This window comes from Manis javanica, chromosome 5, assembly GCF_040802235.1.
Source record: "Manis javanica isolate MJ-LG chromosome 5, MJ_LKY, whole genome shotgun sequence".
In the NCBI taxonomy this organism is placed as follows: Eukaryota; Metazoa; Chordata; class Mammalia; order Pholidota; family Manidae; genus Manis; species Manis javanica.
In genome coordinates, this window is record NC_133160.1 from 133651351 (window position 1) to 133676725 (window position 25375).

Sequence of the window (25375 nt, forward strand, 5' to 3'; positions counted from 1 at the left end):
TTTACTTATATCTACCATAAAACCATGAGAGTTGTGGCCAATTTACAAAAGACTAAATGAAGAAAAAAGAGGATGAATGCATATGGGGAAAGCAGACCAAAATATTAACCTTTAAGGTCCTCTTTCCACAGTTATGGAGTATTCCAAAAGCACAGCTCTTTAAGAATTATTGTCTGATAACATTGGTGAAAAATAAACCTGAATTTTCTCTCCAGTCCTCAGTTTGAGTAATGACCATTTTATAGGGGAAGGATCATAAAACCTGAAATGTTATTCATGTTACAATTATTCATATATAAAACCTATTTGGCACAGTTAAAACTTCTAAGCCTTCTACTAGTGCTCACATGCTACCAGTTAACAATTTCGCTTACTGATGAGTAACTAATTATATAGCTACAACGGTATGATGAAATACAAAAGGCGCTGGAAAAGAAGCTAAGACCCGAACAGATGAAGCCATTGACTTCCTTTTCTTCATCAGCAGTTGTAATTTCCAAACAACCTCTATCATGTAGGAGAGAGGAGCTCTTTGTACTTGTCATCTCAAAGCAATAAAAAATAAGGGCAGAGAGTCTTAAAATTTTGCATAACCCTTGACCCTGCTATTTCATGTCTAGAACAGGGTCCCAAGGAAGTAACCAACGATACACCTAAAGATATAACAGGAGTTCCTGGAAGACTTATTTATAATAATGAAAGGATTAAAATATAAAAACAACTAAATTGGTTAGCTAAAGCTTGGTATATCCATCTAACTGAATATCATACAATCATTAAAAATACGTTCCGAAAAATATGGAAGTTTATAATACAGTATTTGAATGAAAAAAATCAGGTTGCCAAATAGCATAAATACACATATACACACATGTACATATACGTTTCACATGATTTACAAAGTTGGGGTAAATATATGATATATGGATAGACATGCATATAAAAACCAAAGATGTATCCAAAAATTTTACCAACAAAATTGCTTATCTCCTCATTAGGACAGCTTCACAGGACAAAGATTTGGTCTTATTCATCAATCTGTCCTTAGTATCTAGCACAAGGCCTAGAATGTTGCTGACATTGTGGTACTCAGTAAATATTTGTTGAATTAAGGAATGGGATCTTTGGTGAGTCCAGTATTATTCTTTAACTATTTCTATCTTATAAAATTTTGTATGTATATATTTTATAATAAGGAATTTTCTAATTAAGGCAGGCCTCCTACTTATGCTTTTGTTATTGTTATAAGTAAACAGTGAGAAAGCGATCTAGCTCCTTCACAGTTGGTGCAGACCAATGTGCAGTTGTGTTTTATTTGGACATCACAATCCAGGTAAATGAAAATAAGGAGCACAGGGAAATTGTTTTCCTTTCAGATTTTCCATTTAAGTTTCTGGTTTCTTTCAGTTTCCATTTAAGAAATCAACTCAACCAGCAAGAGGGAAATTTTCCACAAATACTATCACTGCTATTGCAGCTACTGGCATTCACCCTGCATGACTCCAAGAATTTTATGTCATTCAAATCTCAAATAACCTTAGGAGATAGACACTACTCTTTTTTCCCATTTTGCAGATAAAAGACTTGAGGCTTAAAGAGGCTAAGCCACTTGCCCCCAGTCACCCAGCTGTATGAGGATTTGAGCCAAGTAGCTTGACCACAGAGTCTATGCCCTTTCAGTGCACTGCACTCACAATGGGCAAGATCAAACACAGCAATGGGAGCAAATCTCCTTACATTCACTGACTACATTTCAGTACAGTTTTTTCTTGTTGTATGGAGATACAAGGAAGAAAGAGAATATGGATAGATGCCCTTTTTCCGCCCCCTAACAAAATGAGGTCTGAGAGTTTCTACAGCAATTAGCTGTTAAAGTAATAGAAATGTCAAATAATAATAAAGTATATGACATGTTCTGAGTTTGGTTTTATGCAGCCGTTTCCTCTCATTATCCAGTCATGGGAGGAGAATCACATATACCAAGTCACATGTTTTACTGCAAATAGATTTCTCAGATAACCTCTACTTAAAACTAAACAAAACCCAATATATTTCACATGAAAGAAATCTGCAAGGAAATGAATCATCCACTCTCATTACTCTCAATCCTAACTGCACATTGGAATAACCTGGAAAGCCTTTTTAATCCCAATGCCCAGACCACCCCACCAGGTGTCCTGGTAAACTGGTCTGGAGTGGGACCCAGAAAGGGGTAGTTTTCAAAAGATCTCCAGGTGAATGAAATGTGCAGCCAGCTCTGAGAATGCCACCAACCCATCAATGCTAATGGGCTCCCTCCCTGCTTCTCAGCTCTGTCACTGACTGGCCACCTACTCCAGTGAAGTCATTTCATGTTGCCAGCCTGAGGGTCTTACTGATAAAATGGGAATAACAAGAGTACCGGCCAAATGAGGATTCATCAAGATAACACACAAAGCACCTAGAAGAAGGTCTGGGATGTAGAATAATAAATATTAGCTATTGTTATGGTATTAATGATTGATGGTAATGATGGTGATGGTGCCAATGTGATGTTTTTTACCTGAGCTTGAGACTACAACAACATGTTTTTCTACCCGGAAAGCAGGGACCATAACTTCAACCCACACAGGATTTTGTCATCTTTACCATGAGCTCCCTTTCTGGAAGGAATCACTAGAACCAAACATAATGTGTAGCTAATTATGGGGTAATAGTCAGGTCCCTAGAGGGGATGCATGCCTCATAACTGTAGTCCACAACATAAAGTAACTCTGTCACCTGGGATTGAAATGAATTTTCTCAGGAACTTCCCGGTGGTCAGTGATCACTTTCTGATTATCTCTATAATCAGTGGGGTCATCAGGAATCCTAAATTTGGCCATCTGAATTTCAGAGTCACTCAGTCCAGCGTGGGAGATTCTTGCATAACCCAATCTGTGGCAGAGAGAGAAATGGTTTGTAAAGCCTTTATCATCATACAGAAAGCTGATAAGATCTAGTATATAATACCTTCATTATTAAGCCAATTTCCCATTTCTACCTCTACTCTGTATATCACTAGAATTAACTTGATTTATAATTTATCAAAAAAATTGCTTTTATGACACAAGTGAATGAGGAACATGCACATAGATTTAATTAACTAAACACACTTGGCAACCTTAATCTACTTTTTCACACTAATGAATATTATGTCTATACAAATTTCCTCCCACACAATTATATTTTAAGTCAATAACAGGAATTCTTCAGAATGAGTAGAGTGCCTAAATTTCTTATCTTTAAAAATCCAACTATCACATGCATATTTCACCCACACTTATAAGTCTAAAAGATTTTCTATGCCTAAAAAAACAGCACATCCTGTTTTTGCTTAAAGCTTTCAGTTCTCCAGGGAATCAAAGGACTTTATAGATACTATCCAAATAGTTACAGAGATGCTCACGTGGAAAAATAGGGTAACTGTAAGCAGCCAAGAATCAATTTATTTTATATTTCTATTTTACCTCTTCAGAAAAAATAATTAAGTCAGATTCAGTCAGTCATTTGTTCAATGAATAAATATATATCGTCATTGTTGTATATTTGGCATTGTTCTAGTTCTAGGGATAAGCAATGAACAAAACAAAGCCTCTACCCTCACAGACTTTTTATTCTAGTTAGAGGGGACAGAGTAAATATATATGCATGTCTATAACCCATCAGGTGGTAAGAAGTGCCTAAGAACCATGGGGGAATAAGCAGAATGAAGGGGGCAGGGAGTGGTTGGTGGTGGAGGTTACTACTGTCTGGTGGACGGTCACAGCACACTTCTCTGAGAGTGACATTTGAGCAAAAAATTGAATGAAGTAAGGGAGCAAACCATACAGATATTGGTGGAATGGTGCTCTAAGAAAGAGAACAGCAAATGCAAAGGTCCTAAGGTGGAATGTGCTTGGCTTTTTTGGAGGACCAATTCCACAATGACTAGAGTGGAGTATCTAAGGGGAAACATGGTAGGAGATGACTCTGCATGGGACGGGGTGCTAGACAGTGCAAAGCCTTCCTTGCGGCCCACTTCAGATTTTTTTCTGGGAGTGACACAGGAATCCAACAGGTTTTGTGCAGAGATGCTGCTGTGTACAGAACAGACTCTAGGGAAAGGATCTAAGCAGGGAGATCAGTTAGGAGGCTACTGCAACAATTTAAGTGAAAGATGATGGGGGCTTGGACCAGGGTGGGAGGAGGAAAAACACTTAAAACAAGGCCTATAACTACATACTACACACTGTTATTTCATACCGTAACTGTCACTACATACACACAAAAACTTAAAGCTGTGCAAGTGGAGGCAGCAAGTGCCCCCCATGAGGGGTAAGAGAAGAGCTGTGATGCCACAGATTCTGAGCTCTCTGACAGGTGATGTTTTTCTCCAAGTCAGGATCCAAATCCATGCTGTTTCCTGTAATGCTAGGTCACTGTTTCTAGTAAATCTAGGTTGTTTCCCAAATCTCTAAGATCAAAATTCTAGCTGGATTCATAGACACTGCCTTCAAGGCCACACCAAAAGTCCTTGAACATAAGGAAGCTGCCAATCTGTATCTTCTGCTAAAACAGGGAATCTCTCATTTTTGTCCAGTGAGTATTTATTAAGTGTCTACGAAGTACAGGTCATTGAATTAGATGATTGAGGTAAAGGTTATAGAATTGGTTTGTGGACAGAAACTGAAAAGCTGTAGTCCCTAACTTCTCTACTTTGGGTATTTTCAAAGTCACCTTCCCATCTGTTATAGACTAAATGCTTGTGCCCCCACCCTCCACCCCACCACAATTCGAATGTTGAAACCCTAACCCCAGAGTGTAGCCATATTTGGAGATGGGGCCTCTAAGGAAGTAATTAAGATAAATGAGGTTATAAGGGTAGGACCTGATCCAACAGGATTAGTACCCTATAAGAAGAGACAACACAGACCATGTATGTCACTTATGCTCACTCACGCTCAAGCTTGCTCTCTTTCTGTCTCCAAAACATGGGAAATAAAGTTTTGTTGCTTAAGCCATGCAGTCTATGGTACATTGTTATGGCAACCTGAGCAGACTAATATCCTATCATATTTAGTATATGTGAATATATGTAAAAATCTGCCATCCCACTCTCCAAATAATAGATAATAAAGGTCTTGGGTCACAAGTGTACAGATAGCCCAGTGATTAGCTATTTGGAGCACTGGTACTATAAATACCATTGTTTCTTAGCAACAATTTTTACAACTTGAATTTATACCTATTTCTGTCTATATCATAAACTGTTTTCTATTATCCCCATTAAAGCAACCACTTCAACTGAATTTTAATATAAACAGTATTTTCAATCTGAGACATCAAATACACACAAAACTAGCACTTCAGCATGCACCCTCCCACCTTAACCTTTTGGAAACAGCAAAGTAATAGTCAAACTATCTGTTCTGCACCCATGTGGGCATGTGTGTGCTGGGTCTTCCAGAGTTTCTGAATTCTCAGTGTAACCAGAACCATCTTAGCATCTCAAGGAACTCCTTGGCCCACCTCAGTGAGGACATGAATCAATGCAGTTATCTGGGAACCAATAAAGTAAAAGTAAAACCAGTATTTCACTAAGTAATATTCAGAGTCCTTCATGGGAGTCCACAGAACCTTCCAGGACCTGCTCTTCCCTCTCTGCCCATGCACTCTGCCTCACTTCCTCCTCCACCACACTCCAGCCCCACTTTTCTTCGAACACATCTGGCACTCCTGCCTTGGGCTTTGGCACTAGCTGGACCCCCCACCTGGAAGGGTCTTCTCCCAAAGCCACACGGCCCACTCCTTTAAATCTTAGCTCCAATGTTATCTACACAGTGAGGCCCACCCAGCCCCCTACCTACAGTTGCATCCCACCTCCATATTCTCGGCACCCTTTACCCTGCTCAATGTTTGCCCACCATATGCATCACCTCCTAAAATATGACCTCACAAATCACTGATTCCATCATTCCAATCATTACCTGTCTTCCCTCCACCAAGGTAGGGAACTTTCCCCTCTGGGTTTCCTGCCCCACCCCTGGTGGCTGGCACCCACTGTGCTCTGTGAGGCACAAACGAGGTGAAGAGCAGGAGAGCCTAACAGCTTGCTCTCGCTGGACTGTCGTTCATAACTGAACAAGCCATATCTCCAATGGGAGCAAAGTTGACCCTGTGATTCCTGTTATCCCTAGAAGGCAACCATTTTCTTTCATAAATATAGACCACAGACCTTAGAATATAAGGTTACTTAAGGGGTGATCAGTCCAACATCAGCCCCTCTCTTCAGGTAGACAATGCCAAGCCTCCTCTGGTGATGAGCTGCTCTGTATGGAGAAGGACTAAGGCCAGAGAGGTGCATCCTAGCAGCCCTGCCAGAGTCCCCAGCCCTGTCCCAAGAAGGGTAGTTAGAAGCCTCAGTTCAAATATCTTCATACAGATTCTGACTAACAGTAGGAGCCGGGGACGATCTCCAGCATATTCCCTCCACTGAAGAACCCTGTATGTGGAGGGCCCTGTGAATCAATCCATTGTCCACATGATCTGCCCCCCTTACCTCTCATGTCACCTTCCATGTCACTCAACTCCAGCCATGCTGGCCTCCTTACTGTTCCCAAAAATGACCAAGCATGTTCCACTCAAACTCCTGTTCCCTTTGCCTGGAGTGCTCCTCCAAGTATATACACAGGTGGACTCCCTCATTTTATTCAGGCTGCTGCCTGAATGTCACCTCATTAGAGTGACCAGCTGCCCACTCTATGTAACACACCACAGCCATCCCATACTCCCCATCCTTCTTACCTGGTTTCATTCATCTTTTTTATCACATTTATCACCACCTGTCATATTTTATTTCTTATGTGCTTATTTTCTGTCTCCTTCCACTGGAATGTAAGCTCTATGACAGTCAAGGATTTTGTCTTGTTATTATATCCCTAATGCCTAGAAAAATGCCTGGCATGTAACAGATACTTAATACTGTTTAATAAATGAATGCATGAAAGAATGAATGGTTAGTCCCCTTTTTTTGGTATAAAACTGCTCTTTGCTTTATTGTAAAGAAAATCTGCCTTGAAAACAGATTTACACATATTTAACTTTTAGGATATTTCAGCTATATTATTTTGGATGATATACACACACACATGGATAATATTCACTTTTTGATATGGTATGATATATTTTTAAAATATCGTTTACCTTGGGATCTCAGCACAACACAGTTCTGGCTCCAATAAGTTAGTTCACTTACCCAAGATTACATGATTTGAAATTGGCAAAGCTGGAAATCAAGCCCAGGGCTTTCTTATTTCATTGTCCATGCTGTTTCCACCGTGACATATAGTCAAAACTGGTACCATTCCTAACTCGTGTTGATAGCTAGGTACTTATCATATTTCATACAGTATTGTTTTTATGTAATTAAACTTAATTTACTTGGCCATTTATTCCTCTTAATCATTATGCCATGCCTTGAAAAAAACTGTTAAACTGTGTAACTAGCCAAATCAATGTTTATAAAAAGTAACAAAATTGCTTCCCTAACATTTTTCTTTCCTGTGTAAACCCAAATCACAATAATAAAAGATTAAAAAAAAATCTATGCTCACCTTATCAGCCCTCGATACATAATGTATTCACACCATCTGTCTTGATCTGTGCTGTCAATATCCTAATAAAGAACAGAGAAGAGAATGCTTCAGGCATAGAAAACAGTGCTGTATTCTGAATTGCCAAGAAAATGTGTGAGCTACAGTAATAAATATGCCTTTTCTCTGCCTGGTTCCTAACGATCCATTAAAGTCCAAATTATTTATACATTCTGCAGATACTTCTGAAGCACATACAAGGTGCCCCACTAGTCTTTGTACTAGATGCTGGTGTACAAAGATGAAAGTGGTCTAGAGGGGGTGTCAGGCAGGAAAGTCAGCAGTCACAGTACAGTCCCCGCCCCCTGCAGCTTTCCAGTCTCTCTGCCCAAGTAGAATCTACCTCATCCTCGTCGGTCACCCTGCGCAGTACCTTATGCACAGCAGCTACACCATTCCGCACAGTTACTTGTTTACATGTCCCACCCTCTCCTTCCTGAGCAGAGGGGCTCTAAATCACTTTGGCCCCCTGGTATGTAGCAAGAAGCCTGGCATTCGGCAGGCACTCAATCTGAGTGTGATAAATTGAATCATTGGGAATAAACACATTTTGGGACTAATCATGAATCTTTTTGATGTTGAAAGCTTGAGACCAGGGATATTTTTCATCAGAGAAGCAGAACATAAACATATTCTTTTTCTATAATGTGTTGGGAAAACCCTAAATGAGGTTTTATACTGAAGAAATTTCCATTTTCTTCTTTTTAAAAATCTTATAAATAAAAAATATACCTGACTTTTGACCATTTCTCAGTTTACTATTAAAGTTTAATTTAAAACATATTTTCAAATCACTAAAAGAATGCACTACAACTTATTAACTATTTCTTAACTTTTTTTCATAAGCTTAGTGGTAGACACATGGATGCTTATTAATTAATCTTTATTATTATATATCACACATATATGTGTCTTTTGTACACATGGAAAACTTACAACAGATTTTTAAAATTAAATTTAAAAATGCTAATAATGAAAAATATAAGAGAGTACTGTTCTGGTTTGCCTTGGGAAAAAATAAAATTTAGCCATTCAGCTATATATATTGGGAATAATAAATTATGAACATGTTGAACTATCATTTTATTTTATTAGGCTTTAACAAGATGCTGTCAAATTTTAAGACTGCAGAATTTAAATACTCACTTCTTAAAGAAAAAAAATACTTTAATCCCAGCATTTATCATTAAAACTCTTCTCTGCATTAGTAAACTTCCTAATAGAAAAAGCACTGCCAATCTTGATATAGTTTCTGACTGCAATAGTGGAAATCAATGGAGGATTAAATAAAAATCAAATGAAATTCCTCTTCACACACACACAAAATTCCCTCTTATTAGAATGCAATTTTTCCTTAGACTTGCCAAATATTACCTTATCTAATATTCTTTTGTCCTTTATAGAACATGTACTCACATTTCTTATTTGATTTTATATACAGCCAGATGCACATGACACATATATTATGTTAATACATGTTATAATATACATAATACATATATCGAGTGTCTCCTACATACAAGGCTGAGGGCTTTGTAGACATTATCTTATATTTCATCCTCATAACACCTGTATAATACAACCAATATTACTGTCACCACTTTATGGATGCAGACACTGAGGCCAAGAATAACTGACCCCAGGTCACACAGCTGGTAAATGTGGCCCCAGCTAGGCTAGTGAATGATGAGAGAACATTTGGAAAGAGAGAGAGACCCAGCCAACAACCAGCACCAAGGCCTCAGACATGAACTGAACATTTTAGACCCCCAGCCCCAGCCACCAGCTGACTAGCCGAGTGAACAGAACGACCAGGCGAGAACAGAACACCACCCAGTAAACCCACAGAAGCATGAGAATCTTAAACCATTGTTTTAAGCCATTAAGGTTTGAAGTGGTTTGTTATGCAGTCTCTGCGATTCCACACTCTCCAGGCTTTCCTTCTCCTCTTCTGACTTCTCTTTAAGTTCTTTCCTGAGATGACCTCCTTTCTCTTCCTCACCGTCAACCCCAGTATGGCCACATTAAATGCAGCTTCAAGGATTTTCTTGGTCTTCCTTTTGTACTTGTCTAACTCCAAGAACCGGATCACCCACTTCCATGGTACAGTCATCACCTAGACAGGAGCAACTCCTTACTATACATTTCTAGTCCTGATTGCCCTTCTCAGATCCAGAGCCATACATCTAGCTGCCTACTGGACATCTCCATTAATATCCTACAGATGCCTCAACTCAGCCTAAAGCTAAACTTATCATTCTTTGAATAACTCTTCTTCCTTATGCATTCTCTGTAATACTAAAGGTCACCATCATAAACCCTCTGAGAGAAGCCAAAATCAGGAGTCCATCTTGACTCCACATTCTGCCTTATCCACTATGGCAGAGATGAACTCATTTCACCAGTATCTGCCTTGCCCTCTTCCAAAGCTGTAGTATTTTTGGCTGGGAATATGTTACGATCAGATACTATACCTCCCAATTTCCTACATATCAATGTATGGCCATGCGACTAAATACCAGTCAATCAAATGTTAAGTACAAGGGTTGGAAGTCAGTTTCCTGAAATTTGCCTGTAGAGATAACATGTGTCCCCTTTTGGCTCCTTCTCTATCCCTTCCTCTAACTTGCCAACTGGAACACGGACGCTGCATCCTGGACCATGAGGCAGACTTGGGAATGGAGGCTTGTAAAGTGGAGTCACAAGATGGAAGGAGCACATTCCTGACACCACGGTGTGCTATGCCAGTGCTAAGTCACCTGCCCAGACTCTATCACAAAGAAATACACTTTTCTTATTTAAGCCACTGTCATTTTGTTTTCTGTCATGTGAAGAAAACCCTCATCGTGGCATGGTCTCCCTCACCTGTCTCTCCAAGCACTTGACAAGATGGGTAAGCTTTTCTCTGCAGACAGTATCTCAAGACATGAAATTGAAAACAAAATATGAAGGACCAACATCTACTTAAAATTCTAATGGTTATGTTTTTCACTACAAATGAATGCAGTTAGCCCTCTAGTGTAGCTGTGTCTCAAGGGTTTGATTTGTGTACCAGGGCCTCAGACCATGATTCTGTTTGGATCCACTTATAAATTCAAGTGTTTTGGACTTCAACAGGTAAGGACTAATTCTGTGTCATTTAGTGAGGCCCTGTCTGGCTGATGCCAGCCTCTATGAAACTCCATTTTAGCTTTTACTCTCAACATCATAATTAACTCGCATAATTTGGCAGATCATATTTTCTAAACATGGCTGCAATAACCCACTTCCCATTTGGTATTCTTATAATGTGACTTTGACACTTCTCCCACTGAGAAATGAGGTTTATTTTTCTTCTCCTTGAATGCATAGCTTGTGACAATAGCAGAAATCACACTATACTATTTACAAGGCTAGGTCATACAAGACTGTATGATTTCTTCCTGGTTCTCTTGGAACACTCACTCTTAGAACCCAACCATCATGCTGGTAGAAAGCCTAAGTCACCCATGGCGAGGAATCAGGACTCCTGAGCCCAAAGCCCCAGCTGAGTTCCTGCTCAACAGCCAGCACCAACCTGCTACCTGTCAGTCACCTGCCAAGGATCTTGCAGTCCTCTGTTGAGCCACCTAGCCGCACAGAGAAGAGATGAGCTATCCCCACAAAACCCTGTCCAAACTGCAGACTCATGAAAAAACAGGTGACAGCTGTGCTTGAATGCCAGCATGTGTTGTGATGGTATTCTATGCAGCAGGAGATAATCAGAATACATATTCAACTGTAGGGTTGCGTGGTTGTTTTTTTTCATGAAGAAATATTTTAAGCAATCAGAAATCCTATTATTTGTGTTACCTTCACATCGCCATGTTCAATGAGCTGTACATAATCTCTGGAGCCAGGTGCTGAAGTGATATATCCCAGGAATATCACTTGATTAGAACTACTTTTCAGTAGTTTTGAAACAGCAATAGCCTGAAGTTTCCTGTCGAGGTCATCTCTAAAAAAATGCAAAAATGTACTTTTTTATTGTATATGCAACAATTTTTAAAAAGTACTGGGTACCTCAGTTCCCAAAGAATATCGGCACACATAGCACAAGCCCAGAATCATTCCTACTTGGATAAATGACTTAATGTTATGCAAACAAACAAGACAGATCAACTGAGTAGACTGACAAACTAACTTCTGGCTAAGAACAATATAATCTTTCCCCACAAATCACTTGGAGTCACATACCTATTCAAAATCAGCATTTGCTCAACTTTTTATCAGAAGAAATTATATCAATAATCTGAGACCCAGTCATCCATATTATAGCTAAAAAGTAAGTTAAAAAAAAATCTAGGAGTGCTGGTAAGAGGAAGAATTCTGACATTCACAGAACATAGCAGTCTTCTGTAACCTACTCAGCTCCTTCAACTGAATGCTTTCTGAAAGACCCCCTCCCCCCACTCCCCTGGCTAAACATGATGCTTTGTTATGCTAAGCACTATACATGTATGACTGAGATAATTAGGCAGGTACATCAAGCTTTTAGGGAGTTTACAGTCAGTCTGTTTTGGAAAAAATAAGGACATCATTTGACACAACCCAGCCAGGAAAACTGACACTCTAGGTATTTCAATCAAAGTGAATTTAATATAGGGAACCGATTACCTGGGTGATAGGAAGTCAAACAGGAGTCAGTGAGGCAACCAGAGTTTACAGAAATGAGAAACCAGTACCATCTCTATGGCTAGAAGGATTCCAGAAAAAAAATGATACTCCCAGCGACCACAAGCCAGCCCTGACTGGTGGGAGATGGTGTTACAGAGGAGGCTGGCCAAGACTGGGACCATGCAAGGAAGAGTTAGAGCCACTGAAGAGAGTCAGCTGCTGCCAGAAACGAGAAAGCAGAGAGAGAGAAAATGAGAAGTACCCTACTTTCTCCCCTCCTCTTACCCTCCAGCCTTGCACTAGTGCCTGCTATTGTCTAAACCTACCCAGAAGCCAGAAGGCAATGGACTCTGGGAACTGTGGTTCCCTGCAGTGTGTAGCCAAGAGGAAGACAAGCCAGGAATGGATCCAAGAGAAAATAGGCAGTAGACCAGCACAGGCATTTATATACAAAGATAACTAATAAGTGATTGTTAAGTAAAAAACAATGACAAAGGAAGATAGAGGGGGAACATGGAGGACTGAGAAAATTGGATAAAATTGAAGAGGTAGGATCTGAAGGCAGGGCCAAGCTTAAATAAGAATGTGTGGACAGCTACGAGTACTATTAAAAGATGTCTCAAAAAATAAGAGTTAAAATGACCATTTGTTTAGTATCTTTGAAACTGAATGCTCATGGTAACTGACAGACAGGCATCAGCTCTATTTTTAAATGAGGCCAAATATCAAGCCTATGGTTCTTTTTCATCTCCCCACCCAGCTCAAATCTCAGCCCTTCTCTGTGCCCAGGGAGGTTGACCCCTGCAGGTTTCCTCTCCTAGACTCCCTTGTCTGCTAATTTCCAGTGGGTTTTGCCAAATGGAGGTAACAGCAGATGAAAAGGTGGGAGGAGAGAAAAGTCTGCGTATTTCTTCCCCAGTAGGCCTGCATTCCTTGTGCCTGGTGGTCCCTCTTCCTCAGTGGCTCTGGGAACACTGTTTCCTCTGCCTGCCCACGATTCCCCACTGTTACTAGAGTCTGAGAGCCTCAGCATCTCTTATCTGTTCCTCTGACTATTCCAACACCTTGGTATGTAGTCCTTTCACTAGGTCTGTAAGGAATTCTGTCCCTTCTGATACACACAACTGGGATTCAGGTCTGTTCTAGAGAATCCCCAAGCCACTGCATTACAGACAGTGTTTCCATTCAAATATAGTTTAGCAATATATTATTGAAAATAACCTATGAATTTGCTTTTACATTTTCTTAAGAGATACATTTTATCCTGTGATTATAATAAAAATTAAAAGTTTATATATGAGTATAAAGAAAGGGTAGTGAGGAAGGGGAAGAAAGAAAGAACATGTTTTATGTTTCCTTTTCTGTTAATATTTTATCAGTGCAATAACCCTATAATGTGGGCTGGAAAAATAATTTTTATCCAATTTTCAGAGACAAAAGAATTTGCAGCTCACTGAAGTACCTTACAACAGAAACAAAACTGTAACTACAGACTACAGGTTCTGTGTGGTTTCTTTGTCCATTTATGCATGTTACAAAAAAATGGTGATTAACTGGTAGTTCAGTTAATTACTTAAAATGACACCAATTTTAAGTTACAGTGTGTACCTAAATGACTTCTAAAGAAAACTATTTCCCATTCATTGCTTGTAAAGAGATTTGTGTAGCCAGTAATTTTTAAACATTTTATTGAATCAGTTAATAACATGCATAAGCATTCTGTAATTCATTCCTAATATGATTCCATGTTTGTATGCCATAATCACTAGAAAATGAAATCTCTAAACATTTGTTCACAGTGAGAATTTTTATCTAGTATTGTAGCACACAAAGGCAACAGAAAATATTTAATGATGGTTTCACAAAGTCTTTGAAGCATGAACTTCTTCATGTCATTTGTTGGAGGCTACAGTGTTCCCGGGCTGGGCTTGTGAAGAGGGACACTGAGCTGTGGCTCTGAGGGGGAAGACTGCACCTAGCACTGTGCTGGGATGTGGAAGCTGCTTGATTTATGTTTGATGAGTGAATTAATTTTTAAGCTGACCACGTACCTTATATTTAGAGTTGTCTGATCTGGCCAGTTATTAATTAAGCACTCACTGTAGTCACATACATTACATGAGATAATATATCTCATTTAATTCTCCCAAGAACCCTATGACATAGGTAGGATTATTGCCTATAATTTACAGATGAGAAAACAGAGGCTCAGGATAATCAATAACTTGGTGAAGAATACACCTTGAATGAGGACTCAAACTAGACCGTCTGACCCCAGGTTCTGGAATTCCATGCTCTTAACCAGTAAACTGCACTGCTTCACTTCCTGGAGTTACATCTCCACAGTAAGTATTAGCAATTATTATTACTGCTGCTGCCGTTGTGCTTATTGTTAAATCAAGTGAGTAAGTAAAATAGCAAGTGAAAGGTATGGTGTTCACTTTGAATATGTGGCCAACAGAAAATCAGAAAAAGTAATCCTTCCCTCTTTTCCAAACACATTCCCAGGGCTGTCCTTAGTCTTCTCCACCCTTTAAGTCTATTTATATCTCAGAGGAGATTCAAGGGAGTTGAAGGGGGCAGGGGAAAAAAGCAGAGGAAAAATGTATATTCAAGTGTTTCTTAGGTTGACATCATGAACCTTTAAACACAAAAGTGCCTATTTTAAAAAGATAAACCTAATTCAAGTTCAGTTTAAGGTGAGCAGAATGATTTTTGAATGGCTATACTTGCTACATGAAAATTACTGAAAGAAACAGAAGGCATTTCTTCAAACAGATTTTCAAAGAGATACAAACCATCCACATCACCCATCTCTACAGGCTCTTCTTATTTCTAGGGACCCAGCAAGAGTCCGATTAGCGGGTGCTTCACACTGATTACATGTGGATGGCTTGCTTTCATTACTTAGAAAATAGTCACGTATATTTTCACAGATCCACAAAATACTGTGAGAAAAAGCGAGGTAATAGGAAAATAAGAGTAGCAGACACATTAGTTGTGTTTAGGTGAAACTTACAGTACAACAAAGTTGTTTTACTAATTTTCTGTATGTCGCTTTAAAGCTCCATGACCTCTTATGTCATGAGTGTAGATAGGACATGTAGACCATATTTTGTAGACTAAGCTTTACATTCAGCATTCAATTGTTTAAGGAAAAAAACAGAATATCTAAACAGATGAACTACCAGCAATGAAATAGAAGCAGTAATCAAAAAAACTACCCAAAAACAAAACCCCTGGACCAGATGCATTTACTGCTGAATTTTATCAGACATTTAGAGAAGAAATAATACCCATTCTCCTTAAAGTTTTCCAAAAAATAGAATAGGAGGGAATAGTTACAAACTAATTCTATGAAGCTAGCATCACTCTAATACCAAAACCAGACAAAGACACCACAAAAAAAGAAAAGTACAGACCAATATCCCTGATGAACATAGATGCAAAAACACTCAACAAAATATTAGCAAACCAAATTAAAAAATACACCAAGAGGATCATACACCATGATCAAGTGAGATTCATCCCAGGAATGCAAGGATGGTACAACATTCAAAAATCCATCAACATCATCCACCACATCAACAAAAAGAAGGACAAAGATGACATGAAGATCTCCACAGATGCTGTAAAAACATTCAACAAAATTCAACATCCATTCATGATAAAAATTCTCAACAAAATGGGTATAGAGGGCAAGTACCTCAACATAATAAAGGCCATATATGACAAACCCACAGTCAACATCATACTTAACGAGAAGCTGAAAGCTTTTCCTCTAAGATCAGGAACAAGACAAGGATGCCCCACTTTTATTCAACATAGTACTGGAGCTCCTAGCCACAGCAATCAGACAAAACAAAGAAATAAAAGGCATCCATCTTGGCAAGGAAGAAGTCAAACTGTCACTGTTTGCAGATGACATGATATTGTACATAGAAAACCCTAAAGAATCCACTCCAAAACTACTAGATCTAATATCTGAATTCAGCAAAGTTGCAGGACACAAAATTAATACACAGAAATCTCTTGCATTCCTATATGCTAAGATGAACTAGCAGGAAGAGAAATCAGGAAAACAATTCCATTCACAGTTGCACCAAAAAGAATAAAATGCCTAGGAACAAACCTAACCAAGGAAGTGAAAGACCTATACTCTGAAAACTACAAGACACTCATAAGAGAAATTAAAGAAGTTACCAATAAATGGAAACACATCCCATGCTCATGGATAGGAAGAGTTAATATTGTCAAAATGGCCATCCTGCCTAAAGCAGTCTACAGATTCAATGCAATCCCTATCAAAATACCAATAGCATTCTTCAATAAACTGGAACAAACAGCTCTAAAATTCATATGGAACCACAAATGAGCCCGAATAGCCAAAGCAATCCTGAGAAGGAAGAATAAAGCAGGGGAATCTCGCTTCCCAACTTCAAGCTCTACTACAAAGCCACAGTAATCAAGACAATTTAGTACTGGCACAAGAACAGACCCATAGACCAGTGGAACAGAATAGAGGGTCCAGATATTAACCCAAGCATAAATGGTCAATTGATACATGATAAAGGAGCCATAGAAATACAATGGGGAAATGACAGCCTCTTCAACAGCTGGTGTTGGTAAAGCTGGAGATACATGTAAGAGAATGAAACTGGATAACTGTCTAACTCCACACACAAAAGTAAATTCAAAATGGATCAAAGACTTGAATGTAAGTCATGAAACCATAAAACTCTTAGAAGAAAACATAGGCAAAACTCTCTTGAATATAAACATGAACAACTTCTTCATGAACCTATCTCCCCAGGCAAGGGAAACAAAAGCAAAAATGAACAAGTGGGACTATATCAAACTAAAAAGCTTCTGTACAGCAAAGGACACCATCAGTAGAACAAAAAGACATCCTGCAGTATGGGAGAATATATTCATAAATGACATATCCGATAAAGGGTTGACATCCAAAATATACAAAGAGCTCATGCACCTCAACAAACAAAAAACAAATAATTCAATTAAAAAATGGGCAGAGGATCTGAACAGACACTTCTCCAAAGAAGAAATTCAGATGGCTAACAGACACATGAAAAGATGCTCCACATTGCTAGTCATCAGAGAAATGCAAATTAAAACCACAATGAGATATCACCTCAGACCAGTAAGGATTGCCACCATCCAAAAGACAAACAAAAACAAATGTTGGCAAGGTTGTGGAGAAAGGGGAACCCTCCTACACTGCTGGTGGGAATGTAAAATAGTTCAACCATTGTGGAAAGCAGTATGGAGGTTCCTCAAAAAAACTCAAAATAGAAATACCATTTGACCCAGGAATTCCACTCCTAGGAATTTACCCTAAGAATGCAGGAGCCCAGTATGAAAAAAACATATGCACCCCTATGTTTATCGCAGCACTATTTACAACAGCCAAGAAATGGAAGCAACCCAAGTGTCCATCAGTAGATGAATGAATAAAGAAGATGTGGTACATATACACAATGGAATATTATTCAGCCATAAGAAGAAAACAAATCCTACCATTTGCAACAACATGGATGGAACTAGAGGGTATTATGCTTAGTGAAATAAGCCAGGTGGAGAAAGACAAGTATCAAATGATTTCTCTCATCTGTGGAGTATAAGAACAAAGCAAAAACTGAAGGAACAGAACAGCAGTAGACTCACAGAACCCAAGAATGGACTAACAGTTGCCAAAGGGAAAGGGACTGGGGAGGATGGGTGGTAAGGGAGGGATAGGGGGAAAAGGAGGCATTACAATTAGCACACATAATGTGGGGCTGGGGTACACAGGGAAGGAAGTATAACACAGAGAAGACAAGTAATGATTCTATAGCATCTTACTACACTGATGGACAGTGACTATAATGGGGTATGTATGTGGTAGGGACCTGATAATGCGTGGAATCTAGTAACCACAATGTTGCTCATGTAATTGTATATTAATGATACCAAAATTTTTAAAAAAATTTTTAAGAATGTTTCATATGTTAGGGTACAAATTATATACCTTTATCTTTGCTTTTACAGTCTATTTTTGTCATTATTCATAATTTATTCAGTACTGAGTCACTGGTTGTGAATGCAGTTCTTTGGGGGTAAACTCATCCCATTTCTCATGTCTCCTTGTAGCAGTACTTTCTTAGGAAATTATCTCAGGCCTCTCTCTCACGTGCACTTTACTTTTGGGGAGGACGTTTCTAATTAATTAAATTTAGAAGATGAACTGGGCATGCTTGTCTCAAACCCTTCCCTCTCTTCTCAGAACCTGCCGGTTTGCAAGCAGGTGCTTTCTGCCATACCCTCTCCACCACAGGCAGTCTCTGCCCCTGCTGGGTAGCTATCCTACTCTGGGGAGTCAGTGTCATGCATTGTTGGGGGATATATTAGCAGGTCCATGCTAGCTGTGTGAGACTGGTTGGACAAGCCATAGAACCTCTATCAGTCTGTAAAGTGGGGCTCTATTAGTACTGACTTTATACAGAGCAAAGATATGCACTTAACTTCAGGACCTGCTCAGTGACCGCTGACTAAAGTGGCTGTCCCTGCTGCCCTGTACTATCATGAAGGACTGCCTGCATCTCAAATGTTCCTATTTTAAAAATTTCTAAACCAGCAACACAAGAAAAAATACTCTGAGAGAAAAAAAGAAGATAGATAAATGTGTGGAAATCAAAGTAACGTGTTAATAATATTTCTTGGCACTTGTATACTATTACAAAGAGTAAAGAAACCCACTCATGATTCCCAAAGTGTGTCACAACAAAATCCAGCAGCTTGTCCGAGATGCTAACAGTCAGTGTTATGGCCGGTGCGATCTCGCCCTCTGGTGACGGAAGAAGGTGATGCTTTGATTTCACAATTGGGTATCTTGACAAAACCATAATCCTGTATTGGGATGAAAAGAAACTAGTGTACCATTTATTGTTGGTGCTACCATATCATGCAGACAGAACAAGGCAAATGCATTAAACAGGAAGTATCACTCCATGCATCCCATGAGGGGCGTTCAGAGCAATAATGTGGCAGAGACGTATGTGGCAGTCTGCTTGATGCTTCATGCATCTCTGCTCTTTAGGATATCTCGCTATGCCACTTGCTCAACTCAATCAACTCTTGTTTTAATAAGTGCTATGGAGATACACAAAAGCCAGAATTAATAATACACAAAATCCACTTCACTTGCATTGCTCTTCTGGCAACATGCGTGCATAAACAATTCCAATACTAATACATTTGGGAATGTACAGTCCTGCCAGCAAGGACACAAAATAAAAGTTTTACAAAATTAGAAATTAAAAACTGTCCAATGAGGATATGAAAACATTTTCCACCTCATTCTAGGTCAAAAAAGTTCTATATGAAAAGGATGAGCAAGCTCAGACCTCAGCTGGCTTCTCTCCCCTGGCTGCATGCCTTCTCTCTCCGATGCCCTCATGGAGTCCTTCCGACAGGACCACTGTACAGTGATGATCCCTGAATTTACACGTCCAGCTTGTCCTGACCCACTCAGCCCTCCAGGTGCCACAACCACCTCTGGACTTCGCCTGACTGTCCAGGGCCACCTCAAACTTAGCATGAGCCTGCTGCTTGCCTGGTCTTTCCTGCCCCATTAAATGGCATCATCTCCTATCAAGTCAGGCAAAAAAAAAACAAACCCCAGATATTGCTCCTGTCACTCCATGGCCCCTGACATCTAGACACCAGTACGTCCTGTCAGCTCTGTTCCAAAACAGGTCCTGAATCTGCCCCCTTCTCTCCATGTCCGCAGTTCCCACTGCCATCTGGCAGGTGCTGCACCTGGCACCTTGTTCCAACTCTTGCTCCTGACAGTGTGTTCTTCAAGGAACAGCCAGAGGGACTTTTAGAAGTGTAACTCAGATCAGATTGCTCCAGTGTTTACAATCGTCCAATGGTTTCCCATCAAAACTGAATTAAATTAGTCCTCGGCATGGGTTATAGGGCCTGCAAGACCCGGTGGCACCCCTGGGCCTCCATCCTCACCAGGGCGGCCCCCTCAGGCCCGAGGCTCAGGCACACACCAAGTTTCAGCCCGCCTCGGGCCTTTCTGCTGGCAGTCCCCCCACTCTTTCCCCAGCTGGCTCCAGGCCCTTCTCATCCTGAGGTCTTCAGAGAGCCCTTCCTGGCCACCCTGCCCTCAAGGCACTTACCAGTCTCTCCTAAGATAAATGACCTTACTTACTTCTGTGTGGCCATGTTTGGTTTCTGTCTCCCCCCTAGAATGCGAGCTCTGGGAGGATGGCATCCAGCTCAGACATGCTTAGTGCTGTAACCTCACTGAATGAACCTCACTTTGTTATGGAGAAGAACTGAAACTAGCCAGCTAGAGGGAAACCACCCAATTATGGAATACACCCATCGTCAGCATTTCCTCATCCCCCGAGAAGCATCACTGGGGCATATTCACGGGACTGAGGGGTGACAAGATCAACCTCCCACCCCAGGTCTGTGCTGCCGTCTTTCAGGGCTGTGTTCAGGATTAATTCCCAAGGTGCACTCACCCCCAAGTGTGATCCCTTGTGCTTGGACCAAAGTCAGTATAAAAACCCAACTTCTCCCCTAGCCACATGGTTAAGTCATTGTTCCCAATAAAGGGCTTAGAAGCGTCGCTCTCCAAAATTGTTAAGAAATCTGCACCTGTTTAGAAAAGAAAATGCATGTACAGCAGTGCAAATCCAATTAGCAAAACTATTCTTTACCATTTTGCCTTTACTCATAAATAAAAAACAAGGTAATTCCTAATGAGTCACTAAAGTGAAGTGGTTCAAATCTGAGCTTTATAAGCATTGTACCATATTTAGAACATAATTAAAACATTGAGGAAATGTGGGTAAAGATACAAGCATAACTTGTCTAAATTTTTAAATATTGTTAACATCTTACCCAAAATGTCAAAGCTTAATGCCTTTCTCAAATACCCAATATACGTATAGAAAAAATGGAGTGGTGCACAGTAGCAGTTTATACCTGGGCAAACGCCTCCGTGGTATTGGCATCGAAGTGACTTTACTGGCTTTTTCAGACCCTGGCCAGAGGTACCTCAGAGGCCTACAATTAGAGCTAAAGGACTAAGAGCCAAGGAAATTTCTTAGCAGCATTAGAATCATACAGATCCCCCAGGAATCTGGAATAACCAGAACAGTTTGGCCCTTAATGTATCTTGCTCCACTCTTCATGTAGTTGATTGAAGAGCCAAAGATGAAACCCCCAGGGCACAGAAACCGAAAAAAAACACTGGAGCAATCTGATCTGAGTTACACTTCTAAAAGTTCCCCTGGCTGTTCCTTGAAGAACACACTGTCAGGAGCAAGAGTCGGAACAAGGTGCCAGGTGCAGCACCTGCCAGATGGCAGTGTTTAGGATCTTGAAGGCAATTTGCTTCATAAGTGAGAATCACTCTGAACCATTCTGCCCTTAACTGACAGTTATCAGGTCCCCAATAGTGTGTTCCCAAGTGAGAGGACCCACCAGCACGGGCATCTCTAACTGCAGAGGCATGACAAGAATCCCCTACAGATACCCAGTATGAGGCTTTGTTCAGACTCCACTGAATTAATGCTCTCAAACAAGAAGAGATGTGGTTATAGAAGCTTAATCCTCTAGCAGCTGCCCATCAAAGCCTTTTTAAGAAATTAGTTTATGACCCAGCAAATCCTCCCCCATTACTTATGATCTTGCTCAAAGTAACAATTGTAGTTTCTCAAAACCTGTAGCTAATCCCAGTAAGACTTACCTGTTTGATTGAGCAGTTGAGCTGATCTCTCTAGACTAGACCATCCTTCATTATCATAGCCAAACCTGAAAGGCCAGATGGCAACAGAGACCTCTGTGGTTGGTGCCTAAGGAACAGTGTTAATGTTCACTGTTAGAAGTGACTGAACAATGGCAGTTTCAGTGACCCAGTATTCTCCACCTCTCTACTAAAATTCATAGTTCAACAAAGGAATTTCCTTAGACATTTGCTCACATTTAATTCATAAAATTAAGGAGATAATTGTTAGGTAGTATGCTCATAATAAATATATGAACTTCTAACTAAAGCTTGGAAGTTAGGAGGACTGTTTGAGAGTGAACATTTATAAAAAGCACTGTTTATAATGGCAAAAAATGAGAAACAACCTCGCTGTTGTTTCAGTAGTAAAAGCACAAAAATGAATAAATAATTAATGGACTACTACACAGCCCTAATAAATGAGTTAGAGCTACTTAATTCCATATGCATGAATCTCACAAAGATGATATTAAGTGAAAAAGTAAGCTGCAAAATATATATGTCATTTAGATAAAGTTAAAGACATGGAAAAAAACAGTATTGTCTAAGACTATACCATATACAACAACATAAAGAAATGAATGAAAACTATAAACACCATATTAGAATAGGGGTTCCCTTGCACCGAAGAAGAATGAGATCACAGAGGGATACAAAGAGTCCTTTAACAGATTTGTAAAGTGGTCTGCTAACTCTAAGTTGTGGTGTCACTCCCCTACTGTACTGGCAAGGCCAAGGTTCAGGAGCACAGACCCCTTTGAGAGCTCCTCTTTTGGGTCTGTGAGCTCAGCCAGAGAATGCGTTGCTCAAGCCTAACTGTCCATCTCAGACTAATACTTACTGACCTACAACAGGAATCCTGTGAAAAAGTGTGACTGGATTAGAAAAATCCATCACAACTGAGAAACCAACTCAAAGTGGACCATACAAGTTCAGGTTGGGAGAAGGCTGAGTAGCAACCTCTTGGCATGGGAGGGCCACTGTTTAACAAAAACAGGTGAGTGTGCTACCACAGTGGGCTGAGCATCTCATCTTTATACAAGGGAGATTATTCAGTTCAGTGAATGTCATATAAAGAGAATGGAACCGTCAAAAGTTTTCAAGAGACAAGATTATATATTATTCATCAAGCTGTCCCTTTTCATGTAACTGTACACCTATAATTAACTGTGGACTTCATCACTCCAAAATTTGCTATTCCCTCATTCTTCCCACATCAGTAAATGCCATCCCCCTCCATCCAGTTGCTCAAGCCAAAAACAGTGACGTTATCCTTGATTCCTTTCTTCTTTGCATCTAACAACATCTATTCCATCAGGAAATCCTATCAGCTCTACTTTCAAACTATATTATGTCTATCTACTTTACATTCCAAGCCTATCTACTTCTCTTCAACTCCACTGCCACCACACCATCCACACATCCATAGTCTCTCCTGGGCAGCTGAGCCTCATCCTTACCTCCCTGCTCTCACCCTATAATCCATTCTTCACACAACAGCCAAATTGATATGTCATGATTTGTCATGCTCCTGCTTCAAACACAGGTAGCTTCCATGGCAAACAAAGTAAATCAGAACTCTTTACTGTGCTCTGTAAGGCCCTACATGATGTGACCCCCTTGACAACCTCTCCAGCCTCATCTTTTACCACTCTTCCGCTTGTTCACCAAGCTTCAGCCACATCATCCACCCTGATGCTGCTCAACTCCTCACACACACCGAGGCTGTTTTCCTCAGTCCTTTACACATATGCCCTCTGCCTGGCTCCTTAATCCTACCTCTCAAAAACAACTGGCTGTTTCTCAACTTCCAAGACTCAACTCAAATACCACCACCTGGCAGCCTTCTCTAACCACCCAGACCCAGTTGTTACTCTCTACTCCATAATCCTAGTTGCTTCAGATAAGCCTGATCTAAAGTGATAATCTGTATTAATTTGTTCCTCTGAATACCATCTTTCTCCCTTATGAGAATGTAAACTCCATGATGGCAGAGATCATGTCCAACTTGTTGACCTCTATCCCTGGCACCAGCTACCACGGAGACAATCAATAAGAATTTATCAAGTGAATGAATGAATGAATAAACAAAAGGACAAGTACTAAACCCAACTGAAACGACTCCTTTTAAAAAGAATCCCTGGCTAAAATTAGGTGTCCTCTTCTAACTGACATTATGTTGGAATAATAACAACTAGCAATGGGCAAAAGAAATAGACTTATTAAGAAATGGTTAATGAGTTCTGAGTATGTCCCAAGCTCTGTGAGGTGCTGAGAGTACAAAAGCAAACAGGAGAAGCATAGTCTCCATCCTCAGTATAGCTTTTCATGTACTATGAGAAATGTGCCCAGTAATACAGATTGCTAAAATTCAAAGTTGGCCCTCAAATTCTGTTGTAGCCAAAACTGTAATTCTAACTGTAGTATGAAGTACATCAAACTCTATATCGGAGCATACAGAATGCACAACATTGCCACGACTTATTCTTGCTCTTGCCTACTTGTCTAGAGGAGAAAGGGGCAATAAAAACATTTAAAACTATAGATAGCAAGGGGAAAAAGGAAGAGACAACAAAATTTCCACCCATCAATACACAAGCTTCTTATAAAATTCCAAATTGAGAATTATCTATAAGATTTTTCTTAAAGAATTTCATGGTGTTGTCTTCAGCAATATCTACCAAATGGTACAAAGAAGCCCATTAAAAATAGTTGTTTATCTCATAGGTTAGATATGTTAAGTCAAAGAATGACAAAAGTAAACATATGCTACAAAATCACAAGCACTCTGCCTCCAATATATGGGCTTGTCATGTCCCAAGACCCTGACTACATAAAATAATCCCGCTATGTTATGAGCCTGTGACCAAAGGGGTGGGACCCAGGGCCATGAAGTCACTAGTTCCAGGCATAAAGTTCAGCCATAATGGTGAAGTATACAAATGTAGGTATATACACATACACCATATAAAATTCTCTATCATAATGTTTACTTACCCCTTGGCCCAATTTCTTCTCATAGCTTTTATGTCGTAGTCCTAATCCCAATAACCCAACACCAACAAGCAGCCACAAAACTAAACAGAAGAAATCATTGTTTAAAAGAAACTAAATTATTTTTTAATAATTTTTATGAAATTATTAAACCTATCAGCCAAGGATTTTGTGCATTGGGCAAATGTCTAAGGAGTTAAGTCTCATGGGTGACATGCACACATAATTCATATTTTAAACTCAGGTTTCAAACAATCTTCCTTAAAATATTCCATGGACCATG

At 39.8% G+C, this 25375-nt stretch overlaps 1 protein-coding gene across 2 annotated transcripts in view; it reads right to left on the reverse strand.

Annotated features, from left to right (window-relative positions):
• Positions 1-25375, reverse strand: part of CWH43 (cell wall biogenesis 43 C-terminal homolog) — a 49124-nt gene that overhangs the window by 357 nt on the left and 23392 nt on the right. For both annotated transcript variants that reach the window (XM_017680852.3, XM_073237628.1), the window contains 7 exons: positions 25096-25175; positions 22060-22165; positions 20828-20963; positions 19044-19193; positions 11484-11628; positions 7614-7675; positions 2761-2916 (listed from right to left, as the gene is read on the reverse strand). In XM_017680852.3, the coding sequence (XP_017536341.3) occupies positions 2761-2916; positions 7614-7675; positions 11484-11628; positions 19044-19193; positions 20828-20963; positions 22060-22165; positions 25096-25175 (835 nt within the window). The remainder of the gene's footprint in view (positions 1-2760; positions 2917-7613; positions 7676-11483; positions 11629-19043; positions 19194-20827; positions 20964-22059; positions 22166-25095; positions 25176-25375) is intronic.